The sequence below is a fragment of the Bidens hawaiensis genome, unplaced genomic scaffold (assembly GCF_021521415.1).
Source record: "Bidens hawaiensis isolate Kalapana, Puna unplaced genomic scaffold, B.hawaiensis_p1.1 tig00014471_1, whole genome shotgun sequence".
Taxonomy (NCBI): Eukaryota; Viridiplantae; Streptophyta; class Magnoliopsida; order Asterales; family Asteraceae; genus Bidens; species Bidens hawaiensis.
Genome location: NW_027492261.1, coordinates 110,130 through 133,247, shown reverse-complemented (window position 1 = coordinate 133,247; position 23,118 = coordinate 110,130). Strand labels below are relative to the sequence as shown.

The 23,118-nt window shown below is 41.4% G+C and overlaps 1 protein-coding gene across 1 annotated transcript; it reads left to right on the top strand.

The window, feature by feature from the left end:
- LOC143546844 (uncharacterized) lies at window positions 1-22,345 on the top strand. The gene is made up of 10 exons (XM_077038412.1): window positions 1-340; window positions 18,176-18,336; window positions 18,431-18,952; window positions 19,065-20,405; window positions 20,605-20,929; window positions 20,996-21,254; window positions 21,337-21,553; window positions 21,637-21,983; window positions 22,066-22,197; window positions 22,276-22,345. The coding sequence occupies exons 1-10, from the start codon at window positions 1-3 to the stop codon at window positions 22,343-22,345; spliced, it is 3,714 nt and encodes a 1,237-aa protein (XP_076894527.1).
- The last annotated feature ends 773 nt before the right edge of the window (window positions 22,346-23,118 follow it).

The following is a 23,118-nucleotide window of genomic DNA, read 5'->3' as shown; positions in this document are numbered from 1 at the left end:
ATGGCGGAGACAGGTGACCGGAACACCATCTCTGAATCGAACCCGAAAACAACGATTGAGGAAGGAAACTACACCACCGTCAAATGGACATTCATCCCCTACCACAACCGCAACCACCTCTACCAACAGCAGGCGTCGACAACGGTCATCGGTAGAGGACAAAAACATGTAGAAATCTACGTTCATTCACCATCGTCAAGGGGTGGAAAGGAAGTAGATCTGGAGTGTAATATACACGGAAGGAGAGAGAGACGGTGTCAATCGTTTTTGAGAATCCGGCATGGATGGAGAAGGCGGTTAGCTACACGTGTAGTGGAGTTTGAGAACACGTGCCAGAGAAGTACGATGCCATTGTTCATAGTCCGACGTACAAAAGTTGATAAACAAAGTACAAACCTGAAGAAACACTAACCGGACCCCGGGCAGGTTACTGGTAACCTGGGGGTTGGAGAGATGTTTCCCACGAGGGGTTAGACCCTTGGAAGATGGTTCTTCTGATAACCTGCAAAACAGACACCGTGAGCTCGTCACTGAGAAGGGGGGGGTTCCTCCTTGTGACCACCCTCCGGCGTGAGAATCAGACTAGATTGCTCTTTAAATATAAAAGTATATTAAGAGATTGCTAGAGCAGATATCAGGTATATATGATGATAATATGATAAGATCTGATGATCATACCATTTGTGGTATTTATAGCCGAAGGTAGGTTTCCAAGGGGTTTAGCCGGCCCAACACGCTACCAACTGTAACCTATGCACGTGCCCTGCCTGTGAGTGGTGGATAGGTAGCGGCTGACACAGAGCAGGCGTGTCGTGCACTCTTCCTCTTCTGCCAACTACAGGCTAGGCACGTGGTATGGCAGGAGTTGGTGGGTAGGCGGCGGCTATTGGTCACAGTGCTGTGGCGTGCTGTCTGCCATGCTGCTGTCAGTGAGCTGTCGCATCTCTGATCAGATCTTTTGCCCATACCTCGTCAGGTACAGTAAAAGATCCTTCAGTATACGGACTGGCTTATTTGGGCGGGAGTATTCCCCCTCCCGCCTCTGTGCGGGATTGCTCCCGGCTTGGCTCATTCCTTCAGGTGACACTGAACGATTGAGAGCTAAGTGCCTTGTGCGTGTAGCCATGCTGCGCGGGTGGCCTTCCCTCATGGCTTGTATCCGAGGCTACGGGGACAGGCGGAGTCCTTCACCATGGGAGGCATTTCCTGCGGGACCAGCTTGCATACTGCGCGTAAGGACGTCACTTCTCTGAGCATGGTTGGTCCTGCGGATCCAGTTGGTCTCTGCGCAGACGTCCCTGTTTAAGGTGAGTCTTGCGGGTCCAACTGGGCTCTGCTGGGACCTACCTCTTCAAGTCCCCCCAGTCCAATGTTCTTCTCATGAGTGTTTAATGAAGTGAGGTGAACTTTTGGACTTGAGCAAAGGGTTTTGAAAAGGGTTTTGTAAGGTTTTCCATGGGGATTCTTTCCGCGGAAGTCCTTGTCACTTGCAGAAATGCCCGAGTTTCCTGCTTGGTCTTTGGGTATGATGCGGGTAGGTCTGTAACCTCCTCGCAAGTCAGGAGCATTGAGTCCCAGTTGTATGTATTTTCCATGAGGTTTTGGTAGTTTTGAACATAGTGATCAATTATGTTAAGACCACCAATTCCATCCTGGAGCTTCAAACAACGTAGTTCTCGATGTTCCCGCTATGCGGGGATGCTATTTCCGTTTCCGCAAGCATTGCCCAGAAGATCCTTCTTGGTTTCAATTCCCAGCGGAGCGCTAGGTATGTGAAGGGTTTTGCCTTAACACTGTACCTGCGCTCGTCTTACGGTTACTTTACTCTCAAGGTATTCCTGGCGTCAATTCCCTGCGGGTGCTAGGTATGTGAAGGGTTTTGCCTTTACACTGTACCCGCACCTGTCTTATAGTTACTTGGTTGCCGAGGTACTTGGCTTCAATTCCCTGCGGGTGCTAGGTATGTGAAGGGTTTTGCGTTAACACTGTACCCGCATCCGTCTTATGGTTACTTGTTCGCCAAGGTTTTCTTGGCTTCAATTCCCTGCGGGTGCTAGGTATATGAAGGGTTTTGCCTTTACACTGTACCCGCATCCGTCTTATGGTTACTTGTTCGCCAAGGTTTTCTTGGCTTCAATTCCCTGCGGGTGCTAGGTATGTGAAGGGTTTTGCCTTAACACTGTACCCGCATCCGTCTTCTTTTTAAATTTTGAATTTTGAAATTCGAAAGGTTGGTGAAAAGATAAGTCCAAACCTTTGAAACGTCGTGCGACGGTTTCTTCTGACTGTGTCAGGACGTGCAGGGAGTTATGGTGACGTGACAGAACATGGTCATTCCAGTCGCTTTTTCAGGCGCGTGGGAGCGATTTTTCGGGCGCGTGGCCGCGAAATTACTGGCACACGTCCTTTCAACAGCTGTTGCCAGCTTGCTTTTTGCCACGTGTCATAGTTTCATTGCACATTTGATTTCTCTCTCCTCCGCATTAAATTCACCGCATTAATTGCGATTACTATATAAAGGGGGAGAGGGTTATTTGCAATTCACACTTTCCACTTTCATCTCTTCTTCTCAAGTAATTTCCGGCGAATTTTTCTGTTCAGTAAAGCTTTACCCTGAAATCTCTTTTCGTCTTTCTTCCACCATGTCTTCTCATGATGCTGATGACCAGAAGACTGCTGGCGAATGCCAGTGCTCTCTTCCTGTCGATCTGTACCAGTATATCATCAGGAAGTTCATGCTCGAGTCTCTCGAGCCTGAGTTTCCTGAACCCCACCATACTGTGTACGATGCCCCTAGTGGCAAGATCGGGGTTTATGCTGCATTCTTTGTCTACGGGAACCTTAGGTTTCCGTTGACAAAGTTTGTGTACCGTGTCCTAGAGAGGCACGGTGTGCACCTGACAGAGGTGCACCCCATGGCCATTGCCAAGGTCCGGCACTTTGAGTGGGTGTGCCGGATACTGGGCCTTGAGCCCCTCGTTGATCGCCTGATGACCTTCTATACATGGAGGTGCATCCAAGGGTGGTACACTCTTACAACCCGTATCAAGGGTTTAAAGATTTGTACCACCGAGCGGAGTCTTCGCTCATGGAGAAGAGAGTTCTTCTTCATATCCGCTCGCGCCATCCCCATCGCCATGAAGTTCAAGAATGGCCAGGCGCTTCCGAACCTTCCCGCCCTCAACTACGAGGAGGCGGAATGGTTCTCGAAGATTTCCCGGGTCCAGTCCCCGGTTTTCCGTTTTCCGGAGTCGGCGATGGTGATGTTGGGGATGAGCCGGGTGTGGAAGGCGGCGAATGCGGATAAGGTTCCGATCGTCCTTGAATATGGTTCGAACTCTGTCCCTTATGGTACGTCTTGTTTCATTTTGCTGACTTCGATTTTTACTAACTTTCTTGTTGATTTCAGAGGGGAACGATCTTCAGTCGCTCCTGAACCCGCGGGAGGAAGATGGTCCCGCGCGGATGGGTACTCGTGCTCTGGATGAGAACGAGTTGCCCATCTTAGAGCAGACCGCGGGTCGGTTCGTGGAGGTTTACCCGCCAGGCCAAGAGATCCTGAGCCACCGACGGCCAGGTAAGCCTATCTTCTACCCTGAACCTCTCAATGCTGTGCCTGCTGCTGGAGTTCATGACATTTCTTCTTCTGAGGAATCCGCAGAAGGTCCTCCACTGGTGCGGAAGAAAAAGGCTGCCGTCGGGAAGGGCAAGGAGAAGGTGGCCTCTACGACCGACCCGGTAGTCCTATCTGACTCGGAGTCAGATAATGCAGAGGTTGCGGGGAAGCCCGGTGGTGAGGAGACCACCGCTCCGGAGGCTGCAGGTGTTACCTCCGGGGAGGCAGCGACGACGACGGTTACCGGTGTCAAGAGGCCGGCTCCATCGGGTTCGCCCCCGCTCGTCCGTGCGTTCAAGCTCAAGAAACCCCGTGAGTATCCCCATAATTCTTGTCTAAATTTGTTGTTTCAAATAAATTTTTCTAACACTTTTGCTTGTGCAGGTGTGGATGTTGACGCATTCCAGGGTGGAGTTGGAGCAAGTGTTCCCCCGCCAATGACGGTAGGCTCGGTCAGCCTTCCCGAGGCGTCGACCCAGGCGTCTACGCCTGCTTCCGCTGGTTCCAGCCTTCCTGAGGCTGTTCCAGCTGAGAAGGTGTCTCCGCCGGCCGTGAGTGCAATTTTTACAGCATCTTTCACGGAGCCGGCGGTTACTGTTGCTGAGGAGGTGGCGCCAAACATGGCTACCACAGCGGCTGCCACTATACCTGCGCCACCGGCACCGACGGCCGGACCATCAGGTATGCGCCAGGCTTCCCGCCGATCTATGCCACCTTCCCGTCTGCCTGACCTGTTGGATGGATTTCCTTTAGGTTCAGGTGATGGGTTTGGCGGCTATCGGCCTGTTATTGACCCTACAGGTACGTAGGGTTCTTTTTTCCCTTATATATTTTTATCATCTTTTCCTAACTGCCTTTGTTTCTTTTGCAGTGTCGGATTCCAATGAAGTGTATGTTCCAAGATGGAACATACGCCGAGGAACAACCCTTCGTACCCCTGTGGAGTGCGTGGACTGGGCTCGCCACGCTGCTCCTCATGGTGCGTTGGGGGAAGCCATGGCTAGCTACCAAGAGGGTAGGCTAACCAATGAGCTTCGGGTTCTCCAGGCCCGGACGCAGCCCCGCGTCGAGCTGCTTTGTCGTGAAAACGACAAGTTAAAAGCAGCTCGCGCCAAAGATGTATCTGAAGCGCGGGCTCTTCGGGAGGAGAACCGGCAGTTGGCCGCTGCCGCAGCCGATAAGGAGAAGGCATTCAAGGCCCTCGAGGTTGAAGTCCAGGCGCGACTCGAGGCCCGCTCCAAGGCTGCCCAAGCTGTGAATGAACAGCTTCGGCTGGCCAAGGAGACTGCGCGAAACTCAACTGAGAGGGCTGCCAAGGCTGAAGCTGTTGCTGAGCCACTTCGCGAAGAGAATGAGCAGCTTAAATGCAAATTAAAGGCTCTTCAGCATGCTCATGACGCCTTGGCAATGGAAGACGCCAAGAAGCTGCAAGAGATTCTTGACCAGAGGGGGGTGCTTGACCAAACCGAGCGGAAGCTTAAGGGCGTCGAAGAGGCTGCCGCAAAGGAAGTATTACTTGCCAATCTGAACCAAAGCGAAGCCGAACGCGCCCGTGACGAAGTGCAAGCTACCCTCCAATGGCTACTTCGAGAAGCGTTGCCTCAGGTATCCTCTTTTTTTCTCTCTTTTCTACTTGTAATTAGAAAATGTTCTAACTTGTATTCTTTTGTAGGTTGCGCGTCGGGTCCTTTCAGAGACCTCTTATGACGATGCGATGAGCGCAGCCCTCAACGCTTCTCATGAGGATGGGGAGAAGACTGGCTTCCTGCTTGGTCTAGGGTTTGCTGAGAGAGGCTTTCCGCCCTCCAACTTCCCTTTATTCAATGTTAATACTGAAGCTGCTTATGACCAAGCTGTGAACCAGTACGCTGCCTTCCCGCATCCAGTGGTGGAGAAGGTGAATGAGGCTGCTGCTGCTGATGATGGGCTAAACATCCTTAAGGCTTTCCTTGGGCAGCCACGCTCAGACGGTGCTGGTCCAAGCGGAGGTGGCCCTGAAGCCTGATCCTGAAGATCTCTTCCCACCGCTAGGATAGACTTAGCTTTGTATAGATTTCTTTTAGGCGGGTAGTTACCCGGCCACTGTTGTAATACATCATTGAAATATTAATCTTTTTGCGTATAAGACTGTTATTTCCTTCTTTGGGTTCCTTGCTTTATAAACATATGACTTGCATGTTTAAATTAGCAATTTTCCAAGTGTTCAGAATAAGAACCTTTGAACGTGGTTGATAGTGGGTTAAAGTTTCGCTTCCTCCTTCGTGATTGTGCGGGTAGAACCGTCACTTGCAATTGGTAGGATGGCTAAACTTTAATTTTTATCTAACCTGCGTGCTGGTTTTTCTTATTTTTTTTAGGATAAGTTAACCTTTGAACGTGGTTGATAATAGGTGTGAAGTTTTGCTTCCTCTTTCGTGATTGTGCGGGTAGAACCGTCACTTGCACTTAGTAGGATGGCAGAACTTTACCCTTATCTGACCTGCGTGTAGGTTTTTCTCATCTTTTTAGGATAAGTTAACCTTTGAACGTGGTTGATAATAGGTGTGAAGTTTTGCTTCCTCTTTCGTGATTGTGCGGGTAGAACCGTCACTTGCACTTAGTAGGATGGCAGAACTTTACCCTTATCTGACCTGCGTGTAGGTTTTTCTCATCTTTTTAAGAATTTTGTTTTGAACCGTTCGACGCGCGGTTGTTGGTGCAGTTCCTTCGAATGATTCATGCGGGATAGACCGGCACTTTCATTTAATGGGATGAACTCCTTCAACTGACCTGCGTGAAGGTTTGCCACGTTATTGGGTTCGTGCGGGTAAGACCGCCTTCCCACGCAACGACTTCACGTAATATGAATGTCGTCCAGTGTTGGATAGTTTTAACCGTTCGACGCGCGGTTGTTGACAGGTTATTATTCAGTTTCCTTAATGATTCATGCGGATAGACCGGCACTTTCATTTTTGGGTGCTGAATTTTTTCCCCTTCAACTGACCTGCGTGAAGGTTTGTTACGTTATTGGGTTCGTGCGGGTAGGACCGCCTTCCCATGCAATGACTTCACGTAATTATGCGGTGAAAACCGGCATATTAGTGTCCAGAAAAGTATAAATGTAAAATCATCAGCTTCGATGTTCTAGAGAGAATCATTTCCATTAGAAGTGGCTCTTGGCCTTTTCTTTACAAATTGGAATTGATTTACATGCAAACTGTGTAAATGAGCTCCCTTCCATGTTGGGATGGGAGCGCCATCGAGCCGACACGCACCTGTTTCGGGATCTCGTTCTTTACGCAGCATGTAGTCTCTATTGAAGCTGATTTTTTATTCGTGTTTACCCCAGCCGTGGTTCCACACGCACCTGCCTGCCTGCTTAGCTTTTATTTCGCCACGAGGTGCGCGAGCGTCCCATCTCTGACGAATGTTTCGACCATGTCTTTTACGTCTATGCATTCTTCAGTGTTGTGGCCTTTTGTTCTGTGATAATCACAGTACTTGCTCCGATCAGCATCGTGACGATGTCGGATTTCTGGAGGCTTTGGCCATGGGAGCTCTTCAGTAGCAAATATGTCAGTGACGCTTTTGGTAAGTGGCGTCCATCTGGGGTTCCGGTGCGGCTTTACATTATCCCTTTCACCCAATCGGTGTTGTAAGCCGGATGAGGTGTCAAAGTTTACCCTTGACTGCCAAATGCCTTGCTTCCGTTTTTTGTTCAACCGGGCGGTGAGGACGTTGTCCTCTCTCGTCCTCTGGGTGTAAAGGTTTGTGTTCTGCGGAAGGTCTCTACCCAGTTGCTTCTCCGTTTCCGCATAGCGTTTGGCTGCTGTCATGATGCCATCCCATGTGGATGGCATTCCATCTTTACCCGTTAGGGTGCGGATAAGCTCTGGGTCTTGCGCGCCCTGGATGAAGGCTGCGCGAACAAGATCCTCGCTGATATTGCTCAAACTTAACTTCTTTGAGTTGAAGCGAGTGATGAAGTTTGGCAGAGATTCATCTTCTTCCCGTGTGCATTTGAGGATTGTCCATTGCTCCTCGGTATACTTTCGCTGCTGGCTGAAGTGTTGGCTAAACTTCTGCTGGAAGTCTGCCCAGTCGTAAATGTGGTTAACCGGTAAACGATCAAACCAAGCCCTAGCAGCCCCCACCAGCGTCATTTGGAACATGTAACACCACGTGGGTTCCGTCCAATTGCTAACGGTTGCCCCCGCTATGAACCTGTTCAAATGATCGTCTGGATCAGATAGGCCGTCATATGTGCCTATGTTAGGCATTTGTTTAGCACTTTTCGGGGCAATTGCTTCAGCAATGTCCCTTGCAAATTTGGACGTTCCTGCATTCGTAACGTTTGGTCTGAACGTTTTAGAGAAGTCTCGTGGACTTCCATCTATGCTTTTTGGTTTGAAGGCTTGTCCAAAATGCCTTTTCGGTTGGGTTTCCGTTTCTTTACGCTTCCCTTTTGCCTTATGACGAGGGTTCGCGTCGGAGTCGGATTCCTCCGAGTCATCCTCCCAGTATTCGAATTCGTCGGCCTGTTGCACGGAACGCAAGCGTTCGTTCAACTCAGCCTGGAATTCCTTTTGTCGTGCCTCCGCCCATGCCTTGACTTCGTCGAGAGTCTGGCGGGGGAGTCTTCGTTTTTCAAACTGGGTATCGGTGGATCCCAGTAGGCGGTCATTTACTGCACTTGCCCCTGCTTTAGTAAGTGGGGTAGTGTTCGTAAAATTTACTTCACTTGCTCCGGCTTCGGTAGCCGGAGTAGTGTTTGTAAAAACTGTGTTGCCGGTATTCCCCCCAATAGCTGGGGTTGTGGTTACCGGAATTTCTCTAACCATCTTTTGTATAAAGTTTTGAAAAAACTGGAGAAAATTGTAGTTCTAGCTTTATGCACGGATGGCGCCAATGAAGAAACACTAACCGGACCCCGGGCAGGTTACTGGTAACCTGGGGGTTGGAGAGATGTTTCCCACGAGGGGTTAGACCCTTGGAAGATGGTTCTTCTGATAACCTGCAAAACAGACACCGTGAGCTCGTCACTGAGAAGGGGGGGGTTCCTCCTTGTGACCACCCTCCGGCGTGAGAATCAGACTAGATTGCTCTTTAAATATAAAAGTATATTAAGAGATTGCTAGAGCAGATATCAGGTATATATGATGATAATATGATAAGATCTGATGATCATACCATTTGTGGTATTTATAGCCGAAGGTAGGTTTCCAAGGGGTTTAGCCGGCCCAACACGCTACCAACTGTAACCTATGCACGTGCCCTGCCTGTGAGTGGTGGATAGGTAGCGGCTGACACAGAGCAGGCGTGTCGTGCACTCTTCCTCTTCTGCCAACTACAGGCTAGGCACGTGGTATGGCAGGAGTTGGTGGGTAGGCGGCGGCTATTGGTCACAGTGCTGTGGCGTGCTGTCTGCCATGCTGCTGTCAGTGAGCTGTCGCATCTCTGATCAGATCTTTTGCCCATACCTCGTCAGGTACAGTAAAAGATCCTTCAGTATACGGACTGGCTTATTTGGGCGGGAGTATTCCCCCTCCCGCCTCTGTGCGGGATTGCTCCCGGCTTGGCTCATTCCTTCAGGTGACACTGAACGATTGAGAGCTAAGTGCCTTGTGCGTGTAGCCATGCTGCGCGGGTGGCCTTCCCTCATGGCTTGTATCCGAGGCTACGGGAACAGGCGGAGTCCTTCACCATGGGAGGCATTTCCTGCGGGACCAGCTTGCATACTGCGCGTAAGGACGTCACTTCTCTGAGCATGGTTGGTCCTGCGGATCCAGTTGGTCTCTGCGCAGACGTCCCTGTTTAAGGTGAGTCTTGCGGGTCCAACTGGGCTCTGCTGGGACCTATTGAAGAGGTAGGTCCCAGCAGAGCCCAGTTGGACCCGCAAGACTCACCTTAAACAGGGACGTCTGCGCAGAGACCAACTGGATCCGCAGGACCAACCATGCTCAGAGAAGTGACGTCCTTACGCGCAGTATGCAAGCTGGTCCCGCAGGAAATGCCTCCCATGGTGAAGGACTCCGCCTGTTCCCGTAGCCTCGGATACAAGCCATGAGGGAAGGCCACCCGCGCAGCATGGCTACACGCACAAGGCACTTAGCTCTCAATCGTTCAGTGTCACCTGAAGGAATGAGCCAAGCCGGGAGCAATCCCGCACAGAGGCGGGAGGGGGAATACTCCCGCCCAAATAAGCCAGTCCGTATACTGAAGGATCTTTTACTGTACCTGACGAGGTATGGGCAAAAGATCTGATCAGAGATGCGACAGCTCACTGACAGCAGCATGGCAGACAGCACGCCACAGCACTGTGACCAATAGCCGCCGCCTACCCACCAACTCCTGCCATACCACGTGCCTAGCCTGTAGTTGGCAGAAGAGGAAGAGTGCACGACACGCCTGCTCTGTGTCAGCCGCTACCTATCCACCACTCACAGGCAGGGCACGTGCATAGGTTACAGTTGGTAGCGTGTTGGGCCGGCTAAACCCCTTGGAAACCTACCTTCGGCTATAAATACCACAAATGGTATGATCATCAGATCTTATCATATTATCATCATATATACCTGATATCTGCTCTAGCAATCTCTTAATATACTTTTATATTTAAAGAGCAATCTAGTCTGATTCTCACGCCGGAGGGTGGTCACAAGGAGGAACCCCCCCCTTCTCAGTGACGAGCTCACGGTGTCTGTTTTGCAGGTTATCAGAAGAACCATCTTCCAAGGGTCTAACCCCTCGTGGGAAACATCTCTCCAACCCCCAGGTTACCAGTAACCTGCCCGGGGTCCGGTTAGTGTTTCTTCAAAACCTATTGCACCACCGACCCCCCACAATTTTAATATTATAAATTAGCATCAATTGAGCTTTCTTGTTCCACTTATAATTAATTAGCATCAATGAAGCTATATTTATCAGTTTAATCCATAGACGAATATGAACAATGTTAGGGTTAGTGGTGGGCAATAGGCGTATGAGAGACATGGTTTCACAAATAATGGGTTAGCTGGTATTTGAGATGTTATGACCCGTGTAAGGGTTAAATGGGTCAAAGCGGGTTAAGTCAATGAGATGTCTTCATTCATAAATCATAAATCAAGCAATCTAGCGTCTCTAGAGAAGGCATGGAGTGACGTGAGAGCGACACATAGGATTTTGTGGTAGACAATTATATAGATAGATTAGATTATATTAGAAACGGGTGCACCACCTCTCCAAAGAAGAGGCTCATCTATGCTATAAGATATGTTTCCATATAAATTTATTAAATCACGTGGATTAACACAAATAAATTTCAGTTTTTAAAGTCTTAATATTCTATAGTCTTTAACCATTAGAGGTTAGAACACAAGACACGATCATTAAATCCTTATAATACAATACTACTTGTATCTAGATTTAGACGTCTCGCAACTGTAAGGCCCCGGTTTCGATGCCCTACTTTGACGTTGAATTTACTCATAAACACAGTTCTAAATATCAGAGTTAATTTTAACTTTCGCGGAATATTAATAAAGGTCAGACATTCATAACTTATCTTTTAAAACATAACATAAAACATAGTGTCAAAAGATAATGACAAAACTTCAGATGCCAGCCACTTCAATCCTATCATGTGTCCCCCTCAAGCCAGTTGTCTCAGTCTATTTACATGCGTGCATAGTAAAAGTCAGCTACGCTGAGTGAGTTCTAGTTAATCAGGCAACATACAATACATTCACATACTTACATACATATGTATCCGAAGATACATATTACGTACTTAGCCTGTTACCTTACGTTCATTCATACATACATGTTTCCTTTCTTTCTTTCATACTTTCGTGCTTTCTTGTTTTAGCTTACTTATACATACGTAATTATCTCTACGTTTTAAAGTGCATTCCGCCCTATAACCTTCGCAGATATTATTAGGGTCTGCAACCATGTAACATTCGCATATATTATTAGGGTATGCAACCCTGTAAACTTCGCATATATTATTAGGGTCTGCAAACCTGTAACCTTCGAAGATATTATTAGGGTCTGCAACCCTGTAACCTTCGCATATATTATTAGGGTATGCAACCCTTTAAGCATATCTCCATACAACCATACATTGTCTTCTTTATATTTAAATTTACGTGCTTTCACACATACGCTTAATCTTTTTCATAACTTTCATATAGTATTCATACATCATTTGTAAAACAATAACATATCACACTAATACCTGGCGGTACATGCAATATCCGAAGATCGTTCACGTACCATCAAGCATTCATTCATACATAAAATCATAGAAGGTATACACTTACCACTTAAGGTAAGTGTATTAATTAATCCCATCGAGTATGCACATAGCCCCGAAAACATAATAAGGAAATGGGGCTAGAAACTCACCTAAACTCGGTTCTTCTCAGATTTAATGGTAACTCCTTTCTTTAACTGGGCGTGATTAACTGTATAACAATTACACGTATCAATTAGCTATCTCTACCCTTATCGCATTTCTAGTTTGATATAACCCTCAACGAACGGGGGTTCGGGGGCAGCGCCCTTGGCAACGGGGTTCTAGGGGCGGCAACCCCTAGCGGGGTCCAAGGGGCAGAGCCTTTGGCTGGGGTTAACCTGCTAGGTCAGCTTGGAAAAATTTTATTTTCGTTAACTTCCTTAACACAATTTTCATTAGAATTCTTAAATTATTATTTTACTATCTAACTCATTCGTTATAACGAATAACCTCTGGTTTAGCCTCATTCGCTATCCCATTCGTTATGACGAATGGTTCCATTCGTTATAGCGAATGGTTTGATCTTAAACGAATGGGTGCATAACGAATGACCAGGCCATTCGTGCTTTCTATAAGACGAATGAGGGCTCATTCGTTACAAGAGTCTGTAAGTGTATCTTATATCGAATGAACTGATTCGTTGTCTTATCATAGCGAATGGATGAATAACGAATGGCGGATGCCATTCATTAATTCATTATGACGAATGAAGGGTTCATTCGTCATCAAAGACACGCGAATGAATCATGTTCGTTATGACTATATAACGAATGACTGGCGATTCGTTTAACATGACGAATGAGTATTAGTTCTTATCCAATCTTTGACCCAAATTGTCAAGGCCAAAATTGTCAAGAACATAGAATAGTCAACAGACGCCGTATCTGCAATTAATCTTCAATCCGCGATGAAACAACACGAATCTGGTATCATTGGAATCGCAAACACATCGCCTATCAACCCCAATCAACCAAACATCCAAACTTTCGTGTGTAGATGGTGTATTTGATTGATATATATTACGGCTTCCTTATACTAACAATTACCCTATCAAATGTTAACGGATTTTAACATGAATTATCACGTTTAATTCGTTTTTACCATACTCATACAGATCTAATGATTACTAAACGAATTCGAACCTATATGAACAAGTTTCCGTTATAAACGTACCTTAAACGAGTCGGTATACTCACGCGATCTAGTTTTGATATCGGCTTTGGCTCGTTACGATGCTCTAACACTATCAAGCTTGGATTCTCACCTTCGGATCTTGGTTCGGGATAAAGGAAAGTGTCTATGTGTGTTTTTGAAGGTGTAGGTTATGGTGTAGAGATAGATGAAAATGAAAAGGATTAGGGTTTAAGGGGTATTTATACTCCCTTAAGCCCATGGACCTAAGACCCATTCCATCTCTTATTCCATCTTCTAAAGTCCAAGCCTACCCTCTTATAGTTTATTATCTAAACCGATACACGACATATTATTGAATAAACGAAATTTTCTTTTATTAATTTTATCGAAAATATGATGTTACAGCAACTCTTAAGAATGCGTAGAACTCATGAGAGGATGAAATTATGAGATGATTCTAAAATATCTACCCACTTTCTTTTTATGACTTATTGTCACTTATCTACACTACTCTGCTGAAATCTAAAAAGACGTTTTTGTTTGTACGTATGGTCTTTGGGTAACAACTTAAGAATTCTTGTTGCGGCCACATAAATAGTCATTATAGGTTAAGTCCCACGTGCACTCTGACGATCAAGTCAGGTTCACACAATGAATCATATTTTTTTTGTATATATATGTGCAATATTGTATGATCAAATATGAATGCAATAGTTTATAATATGATAGTTGGGTGTTTGTGCGATGTAGCGAGGTATGCAATGCAAACATGATATCGAACACGCAATCGGTGTTATCGTTTCTGCACGTGTGTGACCTTACAAATCACAATAGCACGCACGTAACCCGATGATAGTATGATCGTAATGCGACATTGGAAGCTTAGTTGGTGTTAGTAAGCACATCACACAATGATTGTACGCGCGCAATAAGGTTTCGGTGCACATGTAACACTACATTGAACGCGTCTTGACCCGCAACCTGTTCCGCCTAACTTATTCTAACCCGAAATCTGTTCTGACTTGACCCTTTTCGACCCGACCCGACCTAAACCAAACCAACTTTTTATTGTATCTACCCATTCCAACCATAACCTTCTAGATCAATGACCCGAATGACCAAACCCGCCCGACCTGCTTTTCGGTCCTTAATGGTAATCAAGTAACATGTTAAGTTTTAAGTATTTAAAATGAAAAAAAGTATAGCAATATTATACTCAAATTAAAAAGAATAAAATATTTGTTTTTATGGTGTAATGTTTTTAAAAATATATTAGATGTGAAAAAGTTATAAACATTTAAACGTTATGGGGATAGTTGATTTAAAATAAGGAATATATATGTGACTTTTATATAAATTAATAAATTAATAAAATGTATTTAAAGTTAAAGGACAAAACATGTAATAATTTTTTAATTCATGATTTTTTTGCTAAAAGACAAAATTTAATACAGAGAAAATTATTGTTTGCGTTCCTGTGGTTTCAGGGCGGAAGCATAATGAGTCCCCGAAAGAAAAATTGAACTGGTTGAGTCCATTTAGTTTCAAAAATGAACCATTTGCGTGCCTGCCGTTAACTGAAAATGTGGAATTCCTAGTTTACCCTTTTTTATGATTCGTATGAATCCTTGTGCTTAACTGATTGCTTAGATTTAGTCCCTCTTTAAAAATTACCTACAAATTAAATAATTAACCACCAAACTATAACCAATCAAGCAATAATCAACCAACCAAACCATAATCAACCAAAAAAATGAACCGAACTTTTTTTTAACAAAAATAAAAGAACCGAACTATTTTTTAATAAAAAAACGAACTGAACTAATTTTTTTAACAAAAATAAACGAACCAAACTTTTTTTTAACAAAAATACGAACTGAATTATTTTTTAACAAAAATAAACGAACCGAACTACTGTTTAACAATAATAAACGAGCCAAACTACCTTTTTAACAAAAATAATCGACTGAACTACCTTTTTAACAAAAATAAACGAACTGTTTTTTTACTCAACTAAACGAATGTAACTACTTCTAAAATAAGTAATCGAATCGAACTCATTGTGACTAAAGTTTGGTTATTTTTGATAAAAATAAGTTCGGTTAGATTATTTTTGTTTAAAAAAAGTCTGGTTCATTTATTTTTGTTATAAAAAAGTAGTTCGATTTTTTGTTGTTAAAAATAAGTTTGGTTCGTTTTTTTAAAGTAGTTCGATATGTTTGTTTTTGTTAAAGCAAATTGTTCAGTTCGTTTAGTTTAGTAAAAAAAATAGTTCATTTTGTTTATTTGTATTAAAAAAAGTATTTCGGTATATTTATTTTTGTTAAAAAGTAGTTCGGTTAGCTTTATTTTTGTTAAGTTGTTCAATTTGTTTATCTTTGTTGAAAAATAAGTTTGATTCGCTTTTTGTTTTGTTTTGTTAAAATGTAGTTGGATTCGTTTATTTTTGTTAAACGAAATGAACTAAAGTGCTTGTTAAAAAAAGTGGTTCGGTTCGCTTAGTTTAGTAAAAATAAAGTAGTACGATTCGTTTATTTTTGTTAAAAGATAAGTTTGCTTTGTTAATTTTTGCTAAAAAATAAGTTCGGTTCATTTAATTTTGTTAAAAAGGTAGTTTGATTCATTTGTTTTGTTAAAAAGGACAATATCGGTTCGTTTATTTTTGTTAAACGAAATGAATTATTTGTTAAAAAAAGTGATTCGGTTCGTTTAGTTTGATAAAAAAAATAGCTTAGTCAGTTTATTTTTGTTTAAAAATAGTTTGGTTCGTTAATTTTGTCGAAAAGGTGGTTCGGTTTGTTTATTTTTATTAAAAAAATTAGTCTAGTTCATTAATTTTTGTTAAAAGGTAAATGGGACTCATGGGTGACTAATTATGAAACTTCAATGACTCAGAGTGACAACATATATACATATATAAAAGTAAAATGTCGAATCGAATTGAATCTTGAAGCTAACAAAGTTAAGTAACGGTAGAGACTCAAATGGTTTATTTTTGAAACCACAGGGACTCAACCGGTTCAAATTTTCTTCCGAGTACTCGTTGTGACTCCGCCCTTAAACCACAGGGACACAAACAATAATTTACTCTTTAATACATGATTTTGCTAAAAGACAAAATTATTAAAAGAAAAAATTGTCCTAAGATGTTTTAATCTTATGCATTATGGTTTGTACTTAAAGCAACAAGTTTGATACCTATTAAAAATTAAGATGTCAATCACTCCGCGCTTTATATATAATATTTGGCATATTTAAGATGGAGTGACATGTTGACTTTTTCTACCATTTTTTTGCTTACCATTGGTCCACTGGCGAGTTTCAATAAACGGAAAATCTTTTCGCCAGGTACTCAAAAGATGGGGGGGGGGGGTGCTTAAATCATGCGAGCTCGGTGGCTCTAGCTAGACGCCTCACCCGGCTTTTAAAGGTAGCTCGTCACCCTCCAATCCTCCATTTTTGTCTTAGCACAACAACCTTCTTCAAGTTCTCTTAATATTAATTTACACCATGAAACACCAATTACATCAATATTTATTTACATCAAAATAAAAGGCAATTTGACAACAAGCTGCGTCACTAGTCCCTTTTGGATTGCAATATCAAGTCTTTTATAAACCACATCGATTGATCTTGGGATTGTAACATTCTATGCATAATCCGTTGAACTCGGCTAAGTAGCTCCACAACATTGGCCACAAGGAACCCAAATATATCGAATGTTAAAGGAATAAACACGTGTCAATTGTCAACACACGCTTTCGCATTTTGATCACTTTGCCTCTTGTTTTCATCATATCCATCCAAAAACCAAATTTAAACAGAGATTGTTTGCACCGAAATGTAATATATATTTTTAACACAAGAAAATGTCACGTTTTTTCCTATAATCATTAATGACCAACATCTGTTAACAGTATTAGTTTTTATCATTTTGAGCATTCCCATCCTTTGAGCATTCTCATCTGATTTATTTTGTGTGAGAAGTGTTTTTCTAATTTAGAAAGTGATTTGAGATGTTATGAGTGAAAAGTTTTTATATTTTAAAGAATGTACTAGTTTTTCTGTATATTTGAAAATGTACTGTTTACCCCTTATAATTTTTTAATATTTTTTAAAAGTGATTGTGAGTGAAGGAGAGGAGAGAAAATATAATGTTAAAGTATAAAAAAAATATTACTTAATTGGAATTGAGAGAGAAAATAGAATGCATTCTCCTATTTTGTTACATCTTTAAAACTTATAGCATTCTCATCTAACCCCATATTTTATGTTATGAATGTTATATAACTTAGAGAGTGATTTGAGGTGTTGTGAGTAAAAAATCTTTATATTTTAAAGAATGTATTGGTTTTTAATGTATATTTGAAAAGATATTCTTCACCCCTTATAGTTTTTTAATATTTTTCGAAAGTGGCTGTGAGTGAGGAGAGAAAAAAAATAATGATAAATGTATAAAAAGAATTGTTTAATTGGAATAGAGAGAGATAATGTAGTGAATTTTAATGTAATTTTTTGTTTAGAGATATGGGGTTGGATGAGAATGCTCTTAAATATAAGATTACACTAAAACACATTATATTTTCTCTTTGATTTTCAATTAAATAATACTTTTTATATATGTATTATTATCATTTCTCTTTCTTTCACTCACAACTACTCTCAAAATATATTAAAAAATTATAGGGGGTGAACACTAGCTTTTCAAATACTCTGTATATAGAAAAATCACTGCATTTTAAATTATAAAAAATCTTCACAAACAACACCTTAAATCACTATAATTATAAAAACATTTCTCGTATAAAAAGAAGATAAAATAAAGGATTGAATGAGAATGCTCAAAGTTTTAAACATTGTATTAAAATAGGAGTACGTGTAGTCCAGATTTGAACTCCTGGGAAACTGTAACGATTTTATGTAAGATACAACTTGGACTTTCTGGAACCCACAACTCGATTGATTCCATGCCCCTTCATCTTCTTCTTGAATAAGAATTCAAGAACTGCATGTATGTTTCTTTTGATTAAAACATCTATCAAGAACGTAACTGTGATTAGCTAGAGGTCTAAGGACTAAGGTACAAATCTTTACTAGAAATTGGCACATTCTGATGATCAACATTGCTTACGTTTAATATATGTGCTGTTTCATGGTTTCTTAAGGATTTAAGGAAAGCATCATGATGGCATATCTAATGGATTGGTTTTCTAGTGATGTTCCTAAGGATAAGAAGAGACCTGAAAACAAGGGTAACCCTTTGGTTACTGAGGTTTTTTCTTGGTCTCTTAGTGATGTTCTTAACAGAAATCTCTACGATGACAAGGTTTGCTTAATATTCTTCTTCTGGTGTTTGCTTGTTATTTTTTATTTCTGTTCACATTTTTTTGTCACCTTTGAACCTTGTACTAATTTAGCAGGTATCAGAGATTCCGAAGACGTTTTCGTCGGTATCTGAGTATACTAACTCATTCATCTATCCACTTTTTGAGGAGACACATGCTGACCTTTGTTGCAAGATCCTAGGAGTCAAGAGTTGTCCTACCTCACAGATTTTCGGGATACAACCTGCTAAAGATTTTAGACTTCCCAAATCATTGTTTTACACTATCATTCTTCAAAAACGTTTAGGATCATATGTGCCTGTAGGCGGAGATCTTATCGCGTTGACTGATGTAAGGCCAAAATGTGTGGATGATCTCAAGAGGCCACACATGTCTTACCTTGTAGCTTTAGTTCAACGCACGAAGGTGAAAAGTTCAGTTTGTGAACTTCAGGTTTTATCATCAAAACCAATCAATCTGGATGGGAGTGATCCAAGACATTTTGTCGTGTGTCTTACAAACTTGACAACAAATATTCGTATTTCGCAAGCACTTCATGCCGAAGTAGGAGATCAGAAAAAGGAGATGTTTAAAGCATTGCTGAGAACTGATCATTCTGTAAGAATGTTATATATCAAGCATATTTTTATAATTTGTTTGTTCAAAAGTTTCAAACAAAATGCTGTTTCTTTTTTGGGAAATAAGTTTACATTTTACAATGATTTAACAGGTTGAAGAAAGTTGTGTTGAATGTTGTATTGATAAAAATAGAGACATGCTTTTATTAAAGATTAAGGAATTTCTCAAATCTTTTAATCTTGATAGCTCACAAGAAGCTGCTGTGTTGAACTGTGTTGCTTCAAGGTACTGCGGTCACAAGAATACCATAAAATTAATTTGGGGCCCTCCAGGAACTGGAAAGACAAAAACAATCAGTTCATTATTATTTGTCTTGCTGAGGTTGAAATGCAGAACTCTAACATGTGCTCCTACAAATATTGCGGTTTTAGGAGTTACTAAACGAGTTATGAGATTAGTGAGGGACTCTTTGGTTAATGATACTTACGGTTTAGGAGACATAGTTTTATTTGGAAATAAAGAGAGAATGAAGATAGACGAATGCGAAGACCTTTCTGATATATTCTTAAATTCACGCGTCGAGATTCTTGCTGATTGCTTAGCTCCTTTATCTGGTTGGAAAGGTAGCAGTGAGTGGATGATTCGTTTCCTTGAGGACCCCGAGGAACAATATCGGCTGTACTTAAAGGATAAGATAATGCCTGATGAAAGTGAGAGTGATTGTAGTGATGAGAAAGATGATAGCAGCAGTGAAGGTGATAATGATGAAAAATTGCAAACCGAGAAAGAGAAGCCAAGTGACTTGCATATGAAGAAAGCATTAAAAGCTAAGAACTGGAAGGCATTCATTGTAAGTACTTTGAAAAGTGAAAAGAAGGATGAAAATGAGCAGTCTTCAAAGCAAGCCTCAGATAAACAGAATTGTAAGCCAGAACTTTTGACTTTTGAGGAGTTTGTGATGAACGGATTCGACTTTCTTGGAAAACATCTAATATCTTGTATTGAAGGCTTGTACACACACATGCCAACATCTTTCATTTCCGTTGAGGTGGCCAAAGAGATGGTGGTGGTAGTTGAATCTCTTAAAAGTATCAGTAAATCAATAAAACAAATAGTTGAAATGAATATAGGGTTAAAAGATGCCTTGAATGGAGTTCGTGATGCTAGAATAAGGGGTATTAATATTAAACTCGATTTCCGAATCCAGCGTTCAAAACTCAAGTACCTTCAAGAGACACTGCAATTTCCAGAGTTTAAGGAAGATTATGAAATCAAAAAGTTTTGTTTGGTAAATGCTTATTTGCTATTCTGCACAGCATCGAGCTCCATCAACTTGCTTACAGAAGAATCAAATCCATTGAAGTTTCTTGTGATTGACGAGGCTGCTCAGCTCAAAGAATGTGAATCTGTTATACCTCTGCAGCTTGATGGTCTCCGTCGTGTTATTCTTGTTGGGGATGAGAGACAACTTCCTGCCATGGTTCAAAGCAAGGTTTTCAACTTTCTTGTACATTTTTGCTATATTTAAAAGAATCTGAAATTAATATTTAACTAAACACTGTGATTATAATTAGGGAAACCGAAAAACCCTCAGTAAATACAAGTCAGAAACCTATCTTTGGCCTAATAACTAGTACTAACATTGTGTATAAAGTTGTAACTAGCTAACTAATATTGCAATGTGTTTTAAGATTTGTGAGGAGGCTGAGTTCGGAAGGAGCTTATTTGAGAGGCTTGTGTTACTTGGGCATTTAAAGCATCTTCTAAATGTTCAGTACCGAATGCATCCATCAATAAGCCGGTTCCCAAATAGGGAGTTTTATAACAAAAGTATCTTGGATGGTGTGAATGTAAAGAGCAAGTCTTACGGGAAGTGTTTTCTTGATGGAAACATGTATGGATCGTACTCATTTATAAATGTAACTTCTGCTAAAGAGGAGTTTGATCAGAGTCATAGCACGAAAAATGTCATGGAAGTGGCTCTTGTTGGTGAAATTGTTGCAAATCTTTTCAAACGTACGCGCCCGTTAAATCTCTTAAATTTTTTTATGTTTAGCATTTAAGCTTTGTTTGTCTTTACAGAAGCTGTTGCAAGAAAACAAAAGGTAAGTGTTGGGTGCATATCACCGTATAAAGCTCAAGTAAGCGCGTTACAGGAAAAGATTGGTGTGAAGTACACAGGTGATGAAGATTACTTCACTGTGAATGTCCGGTCAGTTGATGGCTTTCAAGGGAGTGAGGAGGATGTGATTATAATATCCACAGTTAGATGTAACAGCAGAGGATCAGTTGGTTTTCTTTCAAATCATCAGAGAACAAATGTTGCACTGACTCGAGCCAGGTAAATAAACATATGACCTTTTAGTTCACTTTTCTTTCCTATCACATGATCTTTTCGTAAATCGAACTTGATGTTTATGTAGACATTGCTTGTGGATATTGGGGAACGAATCAACTTTGGTGAATAGCGGTACTATTTGGAAGCATTTAGTTGCTGATGCTAAGAACCGTAACTGTTTCTATAACGCTAGTGAAGACAAAAACTTGGTTCAAGCTACCAAGAATGCTTTGGTTGAACTTGGCCAATTTGATAGCTTATTAAACTCGGATTCTTTACTTTTTAAAGAAGCAAAATGGCAGGTATGAAAGCGCACTACTAATGAGTCGTGTCATATGTAATCTACTATAAACACATCTTAAGTGGTTTTTTGGGCTTATTATAGGTGAAGTTTAGTGACACATTCCTAAAAACAGTTGCAAGACTTGCTAACCATGAGAGTTGTAACAAAGTGGTCTCTTTACTGGTCAAACTTTCGAGTGGTTGGCGTGAACCAGAGAAAGCTGGTCAAACTTGTGCTCTTCTTGAGAAGTATAAGGTTACACAAGACTTGTGTTTAATTTGGGCTGTTGATATTGTAGCACAAGATTCTGTTTGCACTCAAGTGTTAAAGGTCTGGGATGTTTTACCTGCTGCCAAGTTTGAAGAACTGTCAAAAATGTTAATGGAAAAGTTTTATGGAAATTATACTGTAAATATGATGAATCACTGCAAGGAAAGACGCACTGAAGGGTATGTTTGAATATACAAACTTTGATCATGAGTTACCACTGTTGGTTTTGGAACATATTTGTTAATTTGTAACTGTCAACAGGAATTTGGTGCTTCCGGTTACATGGCCAATGAACTCGGACACTGATCCAAGTTGGTCGTTGGCGAATCAGTTAGCTGCATTGAGCTTGAGGAATCAACCAACATCATCATCATCAAGAGCTTCAAGTAACTGGTGAGTATTTGGACCATAGTTGATGTTATGATGGTTTGGATATACAGAAGTCTGATTGTTTCATCATGTTGTGTTTAGGAGGTTTGGTAACAGGAAATCCAACAGGAATAGTGATTTAAGATCTCATGGAAGGGGAAACAGGTGGTAATTGAAGCCTTTTAATTTCAGTTTGAGGGTGGTGTGTTTTGGTACTTAAAACATTAAGATGAATTGTATCTTTTTTTGTTGGTAAAAGATTGTGTGAATCTAATGGTTGGCACTTTTTTGTCACAATTGTCACAAAAATGTGCCTAAATTATACATCTTGGTGGATACCATTTACTATAATTTGGCTCACTCAACACTACTCTATGATCTCACTTTTAATATAAAGCGTGTTTAGAAACAAAGATATCACTTGAAATGTATATAAAGTAAAAGTTTAAGTCTGCAACATGGCTGTTCTGAGTGTTGGTAAAGATCGCTTATATAGAAGAGCGAGTAAATTCAAAAACAAGTATACATTGTTACATACTACGCCTTCTATCCATGGTTGGACCATGATATGATAACGAATGAGCAACTTGGTTAAACGAACTGATAGTTGGACCTTTTTAGCAAAATCAAACTTAAAACATCTTCCCACTTTTAACACTATTAAGTAAATATGAAAGGCTTTGACCATATTAAAAGATGTTTGAATTCAAACGTAAGGTTGGAAGTTTTGCTAAAATAATATATGATTCTGTTACATGGTTTGGTTTTCTTTACAATCTCCTCCTAAGAAAGATTTGACACCAACCACAAATCTTGGTTAAACAAATTGTTTCATTTAAGTGATGTTATTGTTTTAAAATCGAAGCACAACTTGTTGATTGGCTCAAACTTGCCACTGTCAACCCTGGATCGCACATTATGCCTTCGTCCATGGGCTTCTCTTAA

What these genes read in the sequence shown, in the direction of transcription:
- LOC143546844 (XM_077038412.1), top strand. Translation starts at nt 1, where the DNA reads ATGGCGGAGACAGGTGACCGGAACACCATCTCTGAATCGAACCCGAAA. An exon ending in GTTGCACTGACTCGAGCCAG is followed by an intron (nt 21,255 to 21,336) that starts GTAAATAAACAT and finishes ATGTTTATGTAG; the next exon opens with ACATTGCTTGTGGATATTGG. An exon ending in AAGGAAAGACGCACTGAAGG is followed by an intron (nt 21,984 to 22,065) that starts GTATGTTTGAAT and finishes AACTGTCAACAG; the next exon opens with GAATTTGGTGCTTCCGGTTA.